The sequence below is a fragment of the Ascaphus truei genome, chromosome 5 (assembly GCF_040206685.1).
Source record: "Ascaphus truei isolate aAscTru1 chromosome 5, aAscTru1.hap1, whole genome shotgun sequence".
Taxonomy (NCBI): domain Eukaryota; kingdom Metazoa; phylum Chordata; class Amphibia; order Anura; family Ascaphidae; genus Ascaphus; species Ascaphus truei.
In genome coordinates this window covers 129,872,699-129,894,056 of record NC_134487.1, presented here as the reverse complement: position 1 = coordinate 129,894,056, position 21,358 = coordinate 129,872,699, and the positions used below count along the sequence as shown (strand labels likewise).

At 45.0% G+C, this 21,358-nt stretch overlaps 1 protein-coding gene across 4 annotated transcripts in view; it reads right to left on the bottom strand.

The window, feature by feature from the left end:
- The window catches only part of CDHR2 (cadherin related family member 2), a 90,944-nt gene that overhangs the window by 27,881 nt on the left and 41,705 nt on the right, over positions 1 to 21,358 (bottom strand). For all 4 annotated transcript variants that reach the window (XM_075600777.1, XM_075600778.1, XM_075600780.1 and 1 more), the window contains 8 exons: positions 19,377 to 19,430; positions 19,128 to 19,217; positions 12,992 to 13,081; positions 12,353 to 12,478; positions 11,261 to 11,404; positions 6,631 to 6,706; positions 5,557 to 5,675; positions 3,150 to 3,383 (listed from right to left, as the gene is read on the bottom strand). In XM_075600777.1, coding sequence (XP_075456892.1) covers positions 3,150 to 3,383; positions 5,557 to 5,675; positions 6,631 to 6,706; positions 11,261 to 11,404; positions 12,353 to 12,478; positions 12,992 to 13,081; positions 19,128 to 19,217; positions 19,377 to 19,430 — 933 coding nt within the window. The remainder of the gene's footprint in view (positions 1 to 3,149; positions 3,384 to 5,556; positions 5,676 to 6,630; positions 6,707 to 11,260; positions 11,405 to 12,352; positions 12,479 to 12,991; positions 13,082 to 19,127; positions 19,218 to 19,376; positions 19,431 to 21,358) is intronic.

Below are 21,358 nucleotides of genomic sequence, written 5' to 3'. Positions count from 1 at the left end.
TACCCCTGCCCGTCACCACCCCCGCCTGCCCTTCACTCCGCCCGCCTGCCCTTCATCCGCCACCCCACCTGTCCTTATCCCCCCCCATGCCTGCACTTCACCCCCCCCCCCACGCCTGCCCTTCACACCCCCCCACCTCTGCAGGCGCACACAGACACACCCTGACTGATGCATGCACACACCCTGACTGACGCACGCACACACCCTGACTGACGCACGCACACAAACCCTGACTGGCGCACGCACACAAACCCTGCCTGACGCACGCACGCACACAAACCCTGACTGGCGCACGCACACAAACCCTGCCTGACGCACGCACACACACACACACTGACTGACGCACGCACACACACACTGACTGACACATGCACACACTGACTGGCACACACACACAACCCCTGACAGCCGCACGCACACAACCCTTGACAGCGACACGCACACACACCCTGACGCACGCACACACACACACACACACTGACTGACACTGACTGACTGACTCACACACACACACACACACACACTGACTGACACACACACTGACTGACACACACACACTGACTGACACACACACACACACACTGACTGACAACCACACACACTGACTGACAACCACACACACTGACTGACACACACACTGACTGACACACACACTGACTGACACACACACTGACTGACACACACACTGCCTGACACACACACTGACTGACACACACACTGACTGCTGCGTGCGCGCACACACACACCCCCACACACACACACACACAGTGACTGACGCACGCACACACACACACTGACTGACTGCCGCACGCATGCACGCACACACTGACTGACGCGCACACAAACACTGACTGACGCACATTCACACTGACTGAGGCGCACACGCACGCACACACTGACTGAGGCACACACGCACACAGTGACTGTGTGTGTGTGCGTCAGTCAGTCTGTGTGTGTGTTTGTGTTTCTGCGTCAGACTCACTGACGTGCGCGCGCACACACACAGTGACTTACTGACGCACACACAATGACTGACGCACACACACTGCATGAAGCTGTAAAGGGGGACAAACAGAGCTGTAAAGGAGGGAGGGGGGGACTGGATTGATGTGAATGGGGGACAAACAGAGAGAGGGGGGAGGAGAGAGGAGAGAGAGAGGAGCGGGAACATTACATCCCCCCTACCCCTGCCCTTCACCCCCCCTACCCCTGCCCTTCACTCCCCCTACCCCTGCCCTTCACCCCCCCCTACCCCTGCCCTTCACTCCCCCTACCCCTGCCCTTCACCCCCCCTACCCCTGCCCTTCACCCGCCTACCCCTGCCCTTCACCCCCCCCCCCTACCCCTGCCCTTCACCCCCCCCTACCCCTGCCCTTCACCACCCCTACCCCTGCCCTTCACCACCCCTACACCTGCCCTTCACCCCCCACCCCTACCCCTGCCCTTCACCCCCCCTACCCCTGCCCTTCACCCCCCCTACCCCTGCCCTTCACCACCCCTACCCCTGCCCTTCCCCACCCCTACACCTGCCCTTCACCCCACCCCTACCCCTGCCCTTTACCCCCCACCCCTACCCTTCACCCCCCAACCCTACTCCTGCCCTTCACCCCCCACCCCTACCCCTGCCCTTCACCCCCCACCCCTACCCCTGCCCTTCACCCCCCCTACCCCTGCCCTTCACCCCCCTACCCCTGCCCTTCACCCCCCCTACCCCTGCCCTTCACCCCCCTACCCCTGCCCTTCACCCCCTACCCCTGCCCTTCACCCCCCCTACCCCTGCCCTTCACCCCCCCACCCCTGCCCTTCACCCCCCCCACCCCTGCCCTTCACCCCTGCCCTTCACCCCCCCACCCCTGCCCTTCACCCCCCCCCCACCCCTGCCCTTCACCCCCCCACCCCTGCCCTTCACCCCCCCCCACCCCTGCCCTTCACCCCCCCACCCCTGCCCTTCACCCCTGCCCCCTACCCCTGCCCTTCACCCCCCCACCCCTGCCCTTCACCTCCCTCCTACCCCTGCCCTTCACCCCCCTACCCCTGCCCTTCACCCCCCCTACCCCTGCCTGTCACCCCCCCGCCTGCCCTTCACCCGCCCCCCCACGCCTGCCCTTCACCCCCCCCCCCCACGCCTGCCCTTCACACACAGCCGCCGCCTCTGCAGGCGCACGCAGACACACCCTGACTGATGCATGCACACACCCTGACTGACGCACGCACACACCTTGACTGACGCACGCACACAAACCCTGACTGGCACGCGCACACAAACCCTGCCTGACGCACGCACACACACACACTGACTGACGCACACACACACTGACTGATGCATGCACACACTGACTGGCACACACACACAACCCCTGACAGCCGCACGCACACAACCCTTGACAGCGACACGCACACACACCCTGACGCACGCACACGCACACACTGACTGACACTGACTGACTGACTCACACACACACACACACACACACACTGACTGACACACTGACTGACACACACACACACTGACTGACACACACACACTGACTGACACACACACTAACTGACAACCACACACACTGACTGACACACACACTGACTGACACACACACTGACTGACACACACTGACTGCTGCGCGCGCGCACCCCCCCCCACACACACACAGTGACTCACGCACACACACACACTGACTGACTGTGTGTGTGTGCGTCAGTCAGTCTGTGTGTGTTTTTGTGTTTCTGCGTCAGACTCACTGACGCGCGCGCGCACACACACAGTGACTGACTGACGCACACACAATGACTGACGCAGACACACTGCATGAAGCTGTAAAGGGGGACAAACAGAGCTGTAAATTAGGGAGGGGGGGGACTGGATTGATGTGAATGGGGGACAAACAGAGAGAGGGGGGAGGAGAGAGGAGAGAGAGAGGAGCAGGAACATTACATCCCGGGCAACGCCGGGTCTCTCAGCTAGTATTTAATATTCATCCACTCTCTTACCATCACTCAAACGGCTTCATCGCCCATAACATTAAACTTGCCAACATGTCTGCAGATCCCCGCGATATCTGAATATCTCATTTGACCACTGCCTAACCTGATCCTATGTGAAGTAATACAGAATATGTTGGCTAGCCATGTCTGTGAGATAAAGGGCTGAGTACCTTGTCAGGGTCATGTGCAGTGATCGTCAGGTTGGCCACTGGTACACGGACTGAGGAATGTTCCTCTACCTCTCCCACAAAGTTGATTGTGGTTGGGAGAGAGTTGAAGTCACAATCGGGCATCTCACAGTTATAAAACTCCGGCTTATTATCATTCATATCTGTCACGCGGATAGTGACAATGGTGCTGCTAGTTGCATTCTCTTTTTGCACATTTAACTCCTTCTCTTGTGCCTGCAGAGAAAAAAGGTGGATGTAATGAATGAAGGAACAAATGAATTTGCTAACGAATAAGCAAATGAATGTGAGAAACAGAAAGTGTTAAAAAGTAAAAGTGGGAGAGTTGACAATTCTTAATAATGCTTATATCTCTACCCTTTCCTCTTATCTAGATCGTCACGCTCCCCTGCCAAAACAGCACACTGGTCCCCCTATTAGCATACTATGACTAAACAAAGCACAATCGCCTTCTTCACTCCTGGGCTTCCTTCTCTGATTACCTCCGCAGGCACTGCTCACTAAACAAAGCTACTTGTACATGTTAATCAAAGTGTAAACCACATCACCTATACCTTGTCTCTCTCCTCTGATCTATACTTGCAACATTTTTCTCTTTCTACATTACAACTCAAGGCCAGAGTCAATTGTATCCACCTTGCAATCCCCGATGTACATTCTTCCTTTTTCTATAGTTCTCCTTTCACACATCTCCCGCCACCTTTGACTCCTTCCCTTCTACTGCAGAGGATGAATGAAGGAGGAATTAGAGTTTCCTCTTTTCCTTCAACACGTCGTCTTGATCCAATTCCCTCCTATTTAATTAGAACTCAGACTCCCACCATGGTCACCACACTAACTCACGGATTTATTTACCTCCTCTTTCTGATTTTGTTAGAATGTCCCTCTCCTTCCCACATGCAATAGCCACATACATTCCCAGAAGAGCACCCTTTGCCCCTCACACTAACCCTTTATTCATACATGCTACACATCATTTATACTCTCTTAGAGCCTCTGTGAACAGGCTTTCATACCGTTCACACTATTGGAGAGGGAGTGGCTCAGTGAGTAAAGACACTGACTGGCACTGAGAGTTTGAAGCCTGGTTCAATTCCTGGTGTGGACTCCTTGTGACCTTGGGCAAGTCACTTTATCTCCCTGTGCCTCATGCACCAAAAACACAGATTGTAAGCTCCACGGGGCAGGGATTTGTGCCTGCAAAATGTCTCTGTAAAGCGCTACGTAGCTGGTAGCGCTATACAAGAACATGCTGTTATTATTGTTATTATTATTCTAACTATCCTTGCCAGGGTATTCAAAGACCTCAAGACCGCTGTAAATCAAGGTCTCTTCTCTATCATTCTATCAACAGTAAGATAGGAGGGTCAGGTTGGGAAGAAATATGAGTAGCTCCGTTTTTGACATGTTAAGTTTGAGTTAGTGGAGGGCCATCCAGGATGATATAGAGGAGAGATATTCAGAAACTTTGGTCTGTACAGCAGGTGTAAGTAAGGTCAGGGGTTGAAAAGTAAATGTGTGTCATCAGCATAGAGGTGACATTTGAACCCAAGGGATGAGATTAGGTCACCTACAGAGCGTGTGTAAAGAGAAAAGAGAAGAGGTCCCAGGACAGACCCATTTGATACACCTTACAGAGAGAGCGATAGAGGAGGTGGTGTTGGCAAACGGGACACTAAAAGTAAGATGGGAGAGATAACAGGGAATCTAGGATAGAGTTTTGTTACAGATACCAAGAGTATGGAAAATGTGGAGTAGAAGAGGGTGGTGCACAGTATCAAAGGCAGCAGACAGGTCAAGCAGAGTGTAGTGACCTTTGTCCTTGGCAGCATGGATGTCATTAGTTATTTTAGTGGGGACTGTTTCAGTGGAGTGAGCAGTGCGGAAGCCAGATTGTAGAGGATCTAGGAGAGAATATGAGATGAGAAAATGGAGCAAACAAGAGAATACAAAGACGTTCAAGGAGTTTAGAGGTAAAAAGTAGGAGTAAGACAAGACAAGAGTTAGAGAGACAAATAGGATCAAGCTTGCTGTTTGAGTCATGGTATAACTGTTGCATGTTTGAAAGAGTAGGGAAAGGTACCGGAGTAGAGGGATGTTATTCTTAACAATGCCTTTTCCAGACGAAAGCAGCACAAAACACAGCTTTATGAAGCTTTGAAGATACAAGTTAGCACTTAAAGAGGCGTTAACGTAGGGTAATACCTCATTAAGTCAATAGCGGACCTCCGTGTATCTGGGCATAAATCTTTTATCACCAAAACATCTCCCTGTTTAACACCTTTGCTGTATGTTGCAAGCATCCATGGTAGCAAAGGAGTTAAATATATATATTTTTAAAAACAGGAGATTTTCAAGTTCTGTGCTGTATGCTGCACGTCAGACTCACCACCACCTCCAGCAGGATCTGTTCATTTTCCTGCACCAGGGCCTCCCGGTCAATTACTCCAGACACATAGATCTCTCCAGTTATACTATTTATGCCAAGCAGGCCAGGTACAGAAGCATCTGCGTATAAAACAAAGGCTGACATAAGACTTTCATTAGAGACAGTCCAAGCGGCACTTAAAATATATATTTTTTTGTTTGATTTAATATAAGCAGCCTTTGAATACTTTTAATGAAAACGAATTACCTGAGCTGCCGATTGATTCATTCTACCATAATCTACCAGTAACGATTCTTCTTTCCTGGGTTCACTAAATGGCTGCCTTTCAGTTTCAATCAATCCTTCAGTCAGTGTAACTCAGCAGCTACAAAGTATTCTTAAATTGCTACAGTAACATTATTGTTACAGTTTGCAGCTCAAACTGCTGGGAATCTTGGCAACAAATGATCACAAACAGGAAAGTGTTACAAAGATCTGGCACTGCTGGGGAAGTGTGTTAAAACCTGGTATAGAAAATCAAAGGATGCTCATTCTATAAAAACTCATTAAAAATGCCATTAAGAGTTGACTTAAAAATGTAGTAAGTTTTATCTAAAACTACAGAACTGATTAATTCAAAACATTTATTTATTTATTTTAAACCCATGTAGGATATTACATGAATTGTTCCTTTAACCCGGCCAAAACCTGTGGTCCAGTATTTCATACTGATCAGAGTCTTTGATGTTTATCTCCTCTGAAAAAGCATGGGTCCGATTTCTTTTTTTCGATAGGCAAATGTGCACCAGAAACTACGCTGAAATCCCTAACTCCTTTAATTTATGTATATGAATGGTTTTAAGATTATTGATCCTTCCAAACTAGATCGCAGCTGGCAACCTAAAGTGTACTACAACAGGCATTAAAGTCCCCAAATGTTTACTGTCATACATTGAGGTAAAGCCTGTCACCTTCAAACGTTGGAGCCTAAAATGAATGTTTGTTCCATGTGGTCTTTGAGGATTCGTACTTTGCTGTGAGTCCACCGACTAGTATTCATAACAAGAAACAGTGAGGTACCTTGAGTGTACTTACTCTTGATGTAATACAGAATTTGATCATCAATTCCTTTGTCCCCATCAATGGCATAAACACTCAGTATTGGGGTATTCTGCAGAGAGGAAAGGATTTGTTAAACCATTGTGGGTAGACACATGTTGTCAGCTTCAGGGGGGATTCCTGTCACCCAGTCAGTGTGACCCTCTTCCTGAACATTCCATTTAGAACGCCACTGCATTATCAGTCTACCCCCGTCTACCACCCAACACAGAGTTGCAGTTTCAATTCAAGAAATTCAGGGCCAGCCTTGGGGCCAAGGCAAGCCAGGAGGTTTCCTTGGGCCCCATGCATTCGGGGGGCTCTGTGCTTCCTTCTCTCCCTCCTCCTGTTGGTGCAAGGATCCATATTCTGCCCGACCGGAGGAGGGAGCTGGGAGCCAGGACCGCTGCTCTGCTGCTCATCCCAAGGTGGGTGCGTTTGTGTGTGTGTGTGTATCAAGATGTCTAGGGAGGGGGAGTCTTACCTTCTCCGGAGCGGCAACGTCACCTCTCCTCCTGCAGCATCACGTTGTCATGGCGACCCAACGTCACATACTGCCATGACATAATGACGTTGTGATGCTGCCGGAGGAGGGGCCCCGCAAGAGGTAAGGCCAGCCCTGCGAAGTATAACAAGTTATTGGGTCATTTCACTAAGGTGTGAAAAATATAGAGGAGAGTCAGGCACACCAAACATCAGAACAAATCAAAATATAGCAACAAAGGCCATTTAATGACTAAAGAGTCAAAGTTGCATCCATCGTTTCGGTGCACATGCACCTTCATCAGGGATATACCCTGATAAAGGTGCATGTGCGCCGAAACGTTGGATGCAACTTTGACTCTTTAGTCATTAAATGGCCTTTGTTGCTATATTTTTATTTGTTTCGCTGTTTCGTTTGCTTGGCTCTCTTCTATATATTGCTTTGCCTTGACTAGAATATTTTGCCTTTAGCACCCTGCTCTATTGTTTTTTGCTTAGACCCCTGCGTTTACGGGCATCCCAAGTTGCTTTACCTGATTCTCCCCTCCTATTATGTTACTAAGGTGTGAAAGCCATAATAATTGCCCAGGTTGAAAGAGTTGAACCCACCTGAGCATTCATAGCTAGGTAATGCCCTACCCTGAGAGGATTATTACTATTATGTGCTAAATTTGTATATTTTCATCAATATAATAACACAAAAATTAAACACGGCCATACACTCTACTGCTGAACTGGATGGGTAGGCTGCCCACTGTGCTGCTAGTTTATCTCCTGCAAAGCCCCCAGATCTAATATCTAGTCTACCTCCCCGCTCCTCAGGATCACATCACCTTCCTCTGGAACAATTCTCTACCCGCCCCTATGCATTACATGCCTGACCCTCCGTAACATATGACCACCACTCTTGCCCATCTGGAGCCCATGCCCATTGCCGTACACTCCCCCATAACACTTGCCTGTCTCTCCACAAAACATGCCCATCCCTCAACAACATATGTGCCCCCACCACCTTCGCCCTTCTGACCCTCCAGATTACGTTCCCTCTCGTGCTTCCCCCTCCGTATCCTCTTTCCCTCCCTGCAAAATCCCATTCCCCCTCCTGTCCCCCTCAGGATCACACATCCTCCCCCACTCTTCTTGATCACATCCTTCCACTCCCTGGCTCTCGTGGATCACATCCTCACCTGAACCTCCAGATTTCTTCCTCGTCCGCCAGTCCCTCTGGATTCAATTCTCCCCCTCCCTCTTCCCCACCCATCCAGATCCTCTCCCTGGATCACATCCCCTTCTGCCCACACCCCCAACCTCCATATTACATCCCTGCCGCCTCTCCTCAGGATCACATCACCTTCCTCCTACCTCCCCACGCTCCTTTGGACATCCTGCCTGCACCAGCAAAGCAATAAAATCCCTGCTCTCTGATTTGGCAAACTGCCAAAAATTCCAGGCATTACAAGCCCTAAAGTTCTCCTCAATAGAACATTTAGAAACTTTAACCCTCAACAGTTTCTGGCTGATCTTACCAACTGCCCTTAGTACAGAATCGACTTAATTACCAACCCTGATTCTGCGCTCGACTATTTCCAATCCAAGTTCTTAAAACTCTGTGATAACCATGCTCCACTATGCAGAATAAGAGTACGGGGGGCCACCTACCGTGGGTTACAATTGACCTTATAGCGCTCTACCATTTCAGGGATGCCTTGTGGAAAAGCTACAAAGTAACTTGCACTACCAAGGATCTCAATCACTACAGATGCCTGCGGAACATGTGCACAAGGCAAACAAGACATGCAAACGCACAATATTCCTCTGACAATCTTCTCAAGAATACATCAAACCCAGCTAACTTCTGGAAGGTTATCAACAACATATTCCAGCCTTCTAACCACCAACAGCCAAGTAATATCACTAAGGAGGATATTACTCTGACAAACCCCACTGACATTGCAAATGCATTCAATGATTACTTTGTGGGCTGTGCTACTAACTTATTAGCGAAACGTAACCCAAACCACAAACATGAATCTCATTCTGTGAGAACCCCTATAGCCCCACCCTCTCCCAACACTGCCCACAATTTTCAATTTGTCCCATTATCCAAAGAGGAGATTACACAAGCGCTCCTCAAATTAAAACTAAGCAGCCAATGTGGACCTGACTTACTGCAATCTACGTTCCTAAAACTTGGCGTCCCAGCCATTGCCAAACCAATTGCTTCCATAGTCAACTCTATCCTGTCTGCAGGCCATATCCCTAAGACATGGAAAACTGCCAGAGTTGTCCCAATCTTCAAAAGTGGGGACAAAAACACTGTCTCAAACTACAGGCAAATCTCTCTTCTCCCAATACTATCCAAAGTCATGGAAAAATGTGTTCACTCCCAATTAAGCGATTACTATACCAAGACAAATTTCCCTAGCCAATTCCAATCTGGCTTTCGCCCCAAACACTCCACCGTAACTACCCTGCTAAACGTTTAAAATGAAATCCAGTGTGGAATGGAACGGGGACAACTCACTGTTGCAATATTCCTAGATTTTGCAAAGGCTTTTGATACTGTTGATCATGTTATCTTGCTTAACAAACTCCAGTGCTCTGGAATAGGGAAGCATGCTTTAAACTGGTTTCATTCCTCTCTATCAAGTAGATCCCAACATGTGTCCATCTCAGGCTCTAACTCCAACCCCTTGGATATCACCTGTGGTGTCCCACAAGGCTCTGTTTTGGGGCCCTCACTCTTCTCAGTGTTCATCAATGATCTTCCTACAGCTTGTAAGGGAGCTTCAATACACATGTATACAGATGACACACTCTTATATGCACACAGCCATAGCCTCTCCGACCTTGAACACATACTTCAATCTGACTTTTTGAGACTTGAAAATTGGATTTCCCAAATCAAACCGTTTTTAAACACTGACAAGACAGTAACAATGGTATTTGAGACCAAGGCTAAATTTTAAAGCTTCCAATGACTGAGCTCCAGATCAAAACCAACGCTAAAACCACCCTAACTCCTGTTACTAGTTTTAAATACTTGGGCATATGGTTTGACTCTCATTTAACATTCGGGATGCACATTGATACCCTGACATCCAAAACCTATGTCAAACTAGGTGTACTTTACAGGAACAAATGCTCCTTAAGTCTGCTGGTCAGAAAGCGTATCGCACAGCAGATGCTAATGCCAATTATCGACTATGGGAACATAGTATACGGCCCGGCACCCCAAACCCACCTTAGCAAACTTGACGCCCTCTACAATTCAATATGCCGTTTTGTTCTCCAATGCAACTATAACACATATCACTGCAAAATGCTCAAAGAACTAGATTGGTCATCACTTGTGTCTAGGCGCAAAGTTCATCTTTCCTGTCTTCCCTTCAAATACTTTCTGGGCAAGCTACCCATCTATCTGAACAAGCTCCTCACCCCTACCACATGCAACACTTATCCTCTGAGATCTGACTCAAAAAGACTGTTCATGGTCCCAAGGTTCAGCAAAGTATCCGGCCGCTCCTCTGTCTCTTATGGTGCACCCCAAAACTGGAACAATCTACCGGAGACTCTCGCAGCCGCCACCTGGCTAAGTTCTTTGAAAAGTAAAGCTGTCTCACATTTTAATCTGGTATGTAACTGTTACATACGCCAATAATATATATATATATATATATATATATCTCTAACTGTGCATGCTATGTCTTGTATATAATGTATACCCTGTTCACTTAAGTAACTGTATTTGTAACCATGTATTATTTGTCATCTTAACTCTATGCCCAGGATATACTTGAAAACAAGAGGTAACTCTCAATGTATTACTTCCTGGTAAAATATTTTATAAATAAATAAAATAAATGACTGACTATTAATTATTAATCCCCAGAGTTATGACCAAGCAGAGAGCAGAGATTTAATTAATGCCCATAATTTACATGCAGTAAACCTATAATGGCCAGATAATGGTCTGTCCTTTGGGGATTATAACTTCATTAATCACCAGTGGTAATTCATAGTGTGAATAAACCTTTGGGAATTCCCCTTTGAGTGCATATTAATATGATATTTTGTTTGTAAGAGATATAATAAAACCAGTTGTTAAAATGCCACTTAAAGTGGATATTATTTTGCTCCTTACCAGTGCTATATTTTCTGAGATAGAAACCACATATGGTTCATTAATAAATTTGGGGTCCAGATCGGGCAAGTCCATAATGTCCAGAGACACATAAGCTATAGTGCTTTGATGAATGAATGAGTTGTTCAGGAGGCCCCCTCTGTCCTGTTCATAAGAAAAGATAAATGTTATTCCTCTAACACAAATGGAACACATCCCTCTCACCCTAAGTCTACATTGTCACTTGACACAAAGAGTAGTACACTGTCGCCTGACACTGAATCTGCACAGTCATCCAAAAGTGAGACTACACTGATACAGTGGATTCACTGTCACCTGCTACAGAGACTACATCATCAGCTGAAACTGAGAATACTCTGTCACCTGAAACGGAGACTACACTGATACAGTACATTGCCTTCACTGTCACCTGAAACGGAGACTACACTGATACAGTACATTGCCTTCACTGTCACCTGAAACGGAGACTACACTGATACAGTACATTGCCTTCACTGTCACCTGAAACGGAGACTACACTGATACAGTACATTGCCTTCACTGTCACCTGAAACGGAGACTACACTGATACAGTACATTGCCTTCACTGTCACCTGAAACGGAGACTACACTGATACAGTACATTGCCTTCACTGTCACCTGAAACGGAGACTACACTGATACAGTACATTGCCTTCACTGTCACCTGAAACGGAGACTACACTGATACAGTACATTGCCTTCACTGTCACCTGATTATGATTATCTTTTATTTGTATGGCGCCAACATATTCTATATTCTGCAGCACAGTACAATGTGGGAGTGAGAAGAAGAATATTGTATGACAAAAGAGTACATATATATGTTAAGACAAACTGAGACAATAGTAAGGAGGTCCCATACAGGAGATACACATCACATGAAACGGAGACTACACCAGCATCTAAAGCTGAGACTACGCCATCAGATGAAATTGAATCTACACTGTTAGCTGTTACAGTAAATACACCATGACCTGATACGGAGACTCATCTTCTACTGCTAATACTATCATCACATCAAATACAGTGACTACACCTTCCAAGATTCCTGATGCAAACTGGAAAGCTTACCGTAGCTCGGATCTTCAGCTGGTAGAAGGTGCTCTTGCTGTTGTAGTTCAGGCTGCCATTGAGTACCAGGCTACCATTAGTAAGTATGTAGAAGAGATGCTGGGTCTCTGAATTTTTCGGTATGACCTAAAAGACCAGTTCGTAAACATGGGTGAATGCAGAGGATGCCATTCCAGCCACTCTAGATCTGGGTTTTATGGATCCACTAACTCTTTCACTCCTTCCCTCTACTCTTCTAGCATTTGCTGGTTTGCACGTTTTTGATGTGCCATATATAACTGCAATGTAATGAGACATTACAACACTTTGGCTACCCTTTAGCCAGTAAGCAAGGTAACAGCATTAAGGGGCTCACAAATGACACATGGGGTACGTGCACAGTTGGTAAAAAGGGGCAGTTAGTACAATGTGTAATGTTTTAGGGGGCTGTGCAATAGCTTTTAAATGCATGCGGACAGTGTAAATCATTATTATGACCCCAATTAAAAGCCTTTATGGTCACAATAACCCCTTTGCCCTGTAGCAGTGAAAGGGTTACAGTGCTAGAAATATATAACAGCACTTGGGTGCACCATTGTGAAATGTTTTTCATAGTTTAGCTCATCGTAATTTGTCCCCCACAGGTTAGCACACTATCACCTCATCAATGCCATACGTCACTGACACTTTTCCTCCATTGTCCAGGTCTGTTGCTGAGATATACATGATTATAGATCCCACTGGTTGATTCTGTAGAGGAGAGAGAACATTCATTATTTATGTCTCTGGCTATATGTGAGAATGTGAATTGCACATGTGCTATAAGTGAGGTGCATGGGTCTGTGTCAGTGTGAGCTATTCAGTACATGATGTATGTGAGAGATGGGCGTGTAGCTTCATCAGGATGACTTCTGACGAAGCTACACACCCAGTGAAACGCGTAGAGTCACTTGAAATGCCTTTCTTTGATTGAAACCATGTGAGTCTTCACTCGAAAGAATCTCTCCGAACACATTTTAATTCTAAAAAACTTTAGTTGCACTATGTTGTGTTTCTATTTGTTTTTCATTGCATATTGATACCTGCGCTCTCCCTAATCCTCTGACAATCCATTTAAAGGGTTTTTGAGCAGCATTGTTATATGTTTATGTTTGTTTTCACTTGATTATAACCAATTTGCTGTGTGTATGGGATATAATCCCAGTATTCAGGGCTCAGCTGTTTGTGGTATACATTTGATTATACATTTAATCACAATCCATCCAGATGCTTGAGCATGGATAAAGCTGTATGAGACTCACTGTGGTATATAGGCAGACAGGTGTACAGGCTATGCTGGAGGAATGACACAGAACTCTATATATACCATAAAGGCACTGTCTAAATCCCCAGTAAAACCAAAGTACATACCTTGTAATAAACAATTCTTTGTTGGAGCCTCAGTGGAACAGCTGCTCAGTCTTTAGATGAATGCGTGCATCACGCCAGTGACATAGATAGGTGGTGTGTGGTCCCGTGGGATCCGACGGCGGAGCACTGCAAATGTAAGCAAATGGGGCTGCAAACCAGTTCCGGATTAAAAAGAATTTATTGGGTGGTCATAAGGAGTACAAAAGAACACTCTGACGCGTTTCAGGACCTGCGTCCCTTTATCAAAGAGTAAATGCGCGTCTGCTAGGTTCTCCGTTATAAGCTCTGGCTCCCGCCCCCAACGATGACGTCACAGGGACTCCAAATATCGCGCGAGTTGCTGGATAAGCTAGCTCATTGGTAGGTATAACAACCAATAGCGCAACTCGTTGGAGAGTAGCCTCCCCTGTAGGAGTGGCCTAGGAGTCATATGTATAACGGAGAAATAGCAAAATAAACAAAAGACAACGTGAATAGAAACAAAGAAATATTTGCTAACACTATACTAATTAAAAAGCGCGACGTTAAAAACATAAGAGATGGAAAACTGTCTAATGTCTAGCACATAGTATAATTATGTATGTGCTAGACATTAGACAGTTTTCCATCTCTTATGTTTTTAACGTCGCGCTTTTTAATTAGTATAGTGTTAGCAAATATTTCTTTGTTTCTATTCACGTTGTGTTTTGTATATTTTGCTATTTCTCCGTTATACATATGACTCCCAGGCCACTCCTACAGGGGAGGCTACTCTCCAACGAGTTGCGCTATTGGTTGTTATACCTACCAATGAGCTAACTTATCCAGCAACTCGCGCGATATTTGGAGTCCCTGTGACGTCATCGTTAGGGGCGGGAGCCAGAGCTTATAACGGAGAACCTAGCAGACGCGCATTAACTCTTTGATAAAGGGACGCAGGTCCTGAAATGCGTCAGAGTGTTCTTTTGTACTCCTTATGACCACCCAATAAATTCTTTTTAATCCGGAACTGGTTTGCAGCCCCCATTGCTTACATTTGCAGTGCTCCGCCGTCGGATCCCACGGGACCACACACCACATTATAACCAATTTGTACACTATTTTACTCACTTGAAGCACTATATATAGTGTTTTATGTTTGGTTGCACTAATTAGGGCTTTTTATCACTTAAGTGCCCACCCTTGCACTTTGTTCTCACATGTAAGGAGAAGTCCCAGGAAGAGAACCAGACGATCCTGTGACTTGGGCCGGTGATGCAAAGGTGGGCTTTTCAAAGTTGCTCTGTTACGAATAGCAGAGCAACCGGCTTCATTTTTAGAGCTAAGAAAGCCTGCCTAGCTGAGGCTAAGTCAGACGTGAAGTCCAAGTTCTCATTTTAGTACGTAACGGTCGCGGCTAGAGCTAGCCGAAAAGAGGACCAGAAAACCTGGGTGGATATCCCAGTCAGGATAAGCCTTCCGAAGCAGGCGCCCTGCACCTATTTTAGCCTAGTTTTCACCCCCAGAGCCCCAGTAAGTGTGTTTTTCGTCTGTATTTTGTGTATTCATTGTGTGTACGAGGGTTTACCCTAATAAACTACATTTTATTCCACTACTGTGTTTTAGGTTTGTTGTGTGTGACAGAGCACAGCCAAATGACGTTCCAGCTTGGTAGAAAATCAAAAAAATCCAGGACAAACTCCAAATGAACTAATCAAATTATTGCAGGCTTCAACAGCTTTACCAGCAGTAGGACTACATGAACGCACCTACGCGTTTCATGCCAGAGCACTTTATCAACTTTATCAACACTACTGTGTTTTGCCTAGTGAATGATCCAGGTATAAAAGTGTTAAAAGTCCTGGTCTCCCATGACACACAAACATTTTTTTACCTTGAAATAGACACACTGGTATTAGGTGATGACTTGTGAGCAATATCTAAGTGATGTATGCGAGCTGTGTATGAGCTTTTGTGTAAGTAATGTGTGACTTTTTGTGGTTTATGCGTTTGCTCAATCCCTGCACACCAAATAAACAAAAAAAATTGATTAAACATTATAATTAAAATACATCATAACCACTGCACAACCATATAAGACCATACCTCCAGGCTAACAGTGAAGACCTCACTTAAACCCTGGACTAGCGCCTCGAACCCTCGACTTGCACCTCAAACCTCCTTCAGTACTTCTTATGGTCCTGTCAGCGGCTCTCTGTACGCTGTTCTTTATATACTATTGTAACCCTTCATGCCTGGCTCTTAAGGAGTTTATATCAAAGAGTCTATCTACATGGCAATGCTCAGTCTTGGTTAGGGTGCAGGTTTCGTGCAGGCTGGGTATTGGTAAGAAATTATGGGTGCCAGGAACATTATTCATTTAAACAGCAGTTTCATTATCTTTAAGATACAGTCTCACACATTATATACAGTGTATCTTGTATATCCACTTGTGTCATTTTGGCTATACTGTTTGTGCTGCTTCCCTAGCTGCCCCTGTCTCGACCCACTATGAAGGCGCTGAGGCTTTATAATGCTCATGTTATCTAACTGATCTCTCTGCTCTAGCGTTGGTGGTGCTCCATATCCACTGGGCCACTGGCGGACCTGGTGCTACTCTCTGTCTGTGATCAGCTTCCCCATCTTGGGTACTGAATGCCATCCCATGGCCTTCTGGGTGAGAGTCAGTTATGGAACCTTAGATGGGGCTAGTCCACCTGTGCCTCAGGGCTGTGACCTGTGGTGCCCTGTCTGGGCATAGTCAGCCTCTCTGAACTTTTAGAGTAGTGTGGTGCCATCTCTGTGGGATGCTATCTAAACAGCGTAATGTCCTTAACTAGAAAACAATAAAAGGGATCCTTATGTTAAACCTATCTATATACTGAACATATATACACTATACTACACAGTGAGATCCCACCTCTGTGTCTCCTACATGGACCTGACTTTCTAGAAGCCTCTCCTCTATATATAGATATCTTTACTGTATACATAAAGTCATGTGAAAAAGAAAGCACACCCTCTTTGAATTTCATGGTTTTACATATCAGGACATAATAACATTCATCTGTTCCTTAGCAGGTCTAAAAATTAGGTAAATACAACCTCAGATGAACAACAACACATGACATATTACCCCGTGTCATGATTTATTTAACAAAAATAAAGCCAAAATGAAGAAGCTATGTGTGAAAAACTAAGTACACCCTTACTGTTTCCATAGGAATTAAGATGCTAAGTAGCAGACAGGTGCTGCTAATCAAATGCCCTTGATTAATTGATCATCAGCAAGTGTGACCACCTCTATAAAAGCCAAAGTTTTAGCAGTTTGCTGGTCTGGAGCATTCAAGTGTGTGTTAACACAATGTCAAGGAGGAAAGACATCAGCAATGATCTTAGAGAAGCAATGGTTGCTGCCCATCAATCTGGGAAGGGTTATAAGGCCATTTCCAAGCAATTTAAAGTCCATCATTCTACAGTGAGAAAAATTATTCAAAAGTGGAAAACATTCAAGATAATTGCCAATCTTCCCAGGAGTGGACATCACAGCAAATTCACCCCAAGGTCAGACCGTGCATTGCTCAGAGAAATTGCAAAATACCCAAGAGTTACATCTCAGACTCTTCAGGCCTCAGTTAGCATGTTAAATGTTAAAGTTCATGACAGTACAATTAGATAAAGACTGAGCAAGTATGGTTTGTTTGGAATGGTTGCCAGGAGAAAGCCTCTTCTCTCTAAAAAGAACATGGCAGCACGGCTTAGGTTTACAAAGTTGCATCTTAACAAACCACAAGACTTCTGGAACAATGTCCTTTGGACAGACGAGACCAAAGTGGAGATGTTTGGCCATAATGCACAGCACCACGTTTGGCGAAAACCAAACACAGCATATCAGCACAAACACCTCATACCAACTGTCAAGCACGGTGGTGGAGGGGTGATCATTTGGGCTTGTTTTTGCAGCCAGAGGACCTGGGAACCTTGCAGTCATTGAGTCGACCATGAACTCCTCTGTATACCAAAGTATTCTTGAGTCAAATATGAGGCCATCTGTCCTACAGCTAAAGTTTGGCCGAAATTGGGTCATGCAACAGGACAATGATCCCAAGCACACTAGCAAATCTACAACAGAATGGCTGAAAAAGAAAAGAATCAAGGTGTTGCAATGGCCCAGTCAAAGTTCAGACCTCAACCCGAATGAAATGCTGTGGCTGGACCTTAAGAGAGCTGTGCATAAACAAATGCCCACAAAACTCAAAGAACTAAAGCAACGTTGTAAAAAAGACTGGGCCAAAATTCCTCCACAACAATGTGAAAGACTGATAAAGTCATACATAAAACGATTACTTCACGTTATTGCTGCTAAAGGTAGTTCTACAGCTATTAAATCATAAGGTGTACTTAGTTTTTCACACATAGCTTTTCCATTTTGGCTTTATTTTTGTTAAATAAATCATGACACGGTGTAATATGTCATGTGTTGTTGTTCATCTGAGGTTGTATTTACCTAATTTTAAGATCTGCTAAGGAACAGATGATTGTTATTATGTCCTGATATGTAAAACCATGGAATTCAAAGAGGGTGTACTTTCTTTTTCACATGACTGTATATCTCCTGCCATGATGTCACCATCACTGGGCAGAAAAGGGTAGGTCTCTGACTATGCCTAGTCACCCAGCAATATGTGATGGGGAAGGAGTGTTACTCTGTGTAGGCCCACACAGTTAACCACTTAAGGCCCTAGTAATCCAAAGGGGGGGTTACGACATCTTGATGTGGTGTATTTCCTTGTTGTACAGTGCTTATGATGTATTGTAATTAAAATGTTTAATACATTTTGATATCGTTTTTATATTGGTATGCTGGGACTTCTTGTTATTTTTTTTGGTTATTTTTCTGGTGGGTAAACCTGTCCTTTGTCAGCCTTTGTATTTAGTTTTTTTTTCATTGTGTGCTGTCCTTACCATTATTTTTGTGATCATTTGTGTCTTTGGTTAAGAAGTAAGCTTTTTGTGAGTTATAATTAAATACTTTGTAAGCAAGTAAGGTTGTGAACTGTGGAAGCAACATCTACAAGTGAGAAAATGTAAAGCTGTGATTGGGTTACTTGTTAGAAATATGGGAGCTATAAGTGAGCTAAGTGTGACTGATGCAGGTGATACGGGAACTGTGGATCTGCTATGTGTAAACTCTGAGTGACAGATGCATGTGCTACTTGATCTGTACATATTCAACATATAAGCTTTGCGTGAGCTATTGTATGCAGGCATATATATTTGCAATGTTTGATTTATGCATTAGCAATAAATGTGCTTTGCATGAGCTATGTGTTAGCTGTGTGTGAACATTGCATATGCTATACGTGCGTGATGTTTGAGATATGCATGAGCAATACATGTAATATGCATGAGCTGTATGTGAGCATACCTCAGGGATGGTGTCCACATAGGGGGTGTTGTGAAATATAGGTGCATTATCATTGCAATCCTCCACTATCACATCCATGTTCTGGATAACCTATGAAGAAAACATGTATTGAGAATCATCATCTCACATATGACCTATTGCAGATTGCTCATCCATACAAATTTCCTTTAGTGCAGGTGATACTTAGTACTCATCTTAACACATTTCACAGACAACAGTTAAATAGAATAGAGGAGACACTGCACTTACCGGCGCATTGCTTAGATCTTGTACTTTGATGAGGATTTTAAGAATTTCTTTGGTCTAAAAAAAATTAGGAAATGTGTATTAGGTAATCATGGCTGAGTGGTGGATAAACATGTCCCTTTATAGCAGAGGTTCTCAACTCCAGTCCCCAGGCCCCCACCCCCCACCCCTCTCCCCCCCCCCCCCAACAGGTCAGGTCTTAAGGATATCCCTGCTTCAGCACAGGTGGCTCAATCAGTCACTCAGTCTTCAACTGCACCACCTGTGCTGAAGCTGGGATATCCAGAAAATCTGACGTGTTGGGGGGTCTTGAGGACTGAAGTTGAGAACCCCTGCCTTAAATGACTAAAAGCATCCTGTGTTTGAACCTTCGGATATTGACAGCTTAATCCATCTAGAAATTATTGTCCAATGTTATCATTTTTCTACCTCTCACATATTTTGTTACATTTCTATCACAAATGTATATGAAACTTTGATCCAAATGAAACGTGGTCATGTATGCCTTTGTTTCTCCACTATATTCTCATATATGTCACCACTAACTCATATACATCATGTTCAGAACAAAACTTCCTACCCACCATCCTAACATCTAAATTGTGTAGTATCGGTCTCGTACACACAACGTGTGTGTGTCACTACAAATGCGCACTCCTACCCCCAAAGCGGTAACAATGCACCCCAATTATGCTGTCATTACCAGGATTATTTCCGGACTTATACCTCAGGAGTCCTACAGATGAAGCAAGACTTACTGTCCTCGGCATCGCAAATGAACAAGCAAACGTCTGCTGTGCCGGGGGACAGAGTGCATGCTTCTGAATGGAACCCACACAGTGTTAATCCTTCGGTGATGCAACCGCTCATGGCAGCGGCACCGAAGATAGTAAGACTTGCGACATTTGTAGGTTACCCCAGTCTACCAGAAAAACATACAAATTAAACAAAAACACAATTTTGCAAAATCATTATTTATATGATTGTCACATGTATTACTACTGTGAAGCGCTATGTATATTAATGGCGCTATATAAATAAAGATATACATACATACATACATACATACTTCATAACACTCTTCCCGTAATCACCAGATTGATGGCACCCATAGCCTTGCATTCTGGGGATTGTATGAAATGCTTACGTATCACTAATGACAGTCCCCTTTATATCCAGGAGTGCGAAATCATGTATCTGATATTAATAAAAACTATATCGTCCCATGTTTTACAAGACCACATTCGTGTATTCTTCCCATTTACATATTTATATCTGACAACCGAGGGTGGTACTGAACACAAATTATCTTATAAAATATCACTCTGTAATGATATGGAAACAGTGTCCTATAAATGACGCGCAGGACACCTCATTTTGGTGGATGCAAGGTACGGTCCAGGACATTGTGTCACGACTGTTCCGCCACAACTCTCCGCCGCCAGAAGCTACTGCCGTCTGTGCATGCGCAAGTGCCGGATGCGTGTGCGTGATTAGCGCTTGCTGGACGTGCATGAGCGATGTGCGCTTCCAGAGTGCTGATCGGCGCTTGCTGGTTACGTGTGCGCATGCGTGGCAGGCGCACAGAAAAACCGGGACAGAAGGCGGAAAAGTTGGACCCAGGGCAAACGGTCAAAAACCTAGCCTATCCTGGCTAAACTAGGATGACTGGTCAATATAGAAATGTGATGGGTGCTCCAACAGTCCTGGAATCTTTATATATATATATTCATCAATCATATAAAAACAGTGAAGACTCAGATGATGGAGTGGGTAAACTACTGGGTGAGTGACTATAGCCACTGAAAGCATGAATCTCCTGAAGGCAACAGAAAAAATATGAATAGCACACTTCGCTGTACCTCATTGGAAATAAGTATGATAAAGTCCAGCACTCACCCCAGGTTGTAGTAATGAGGATCCATATAACAGTATATCTTTGAAGATCTTACCCACTCCTAGAGTCCACTAGATTTCTGGGGGCT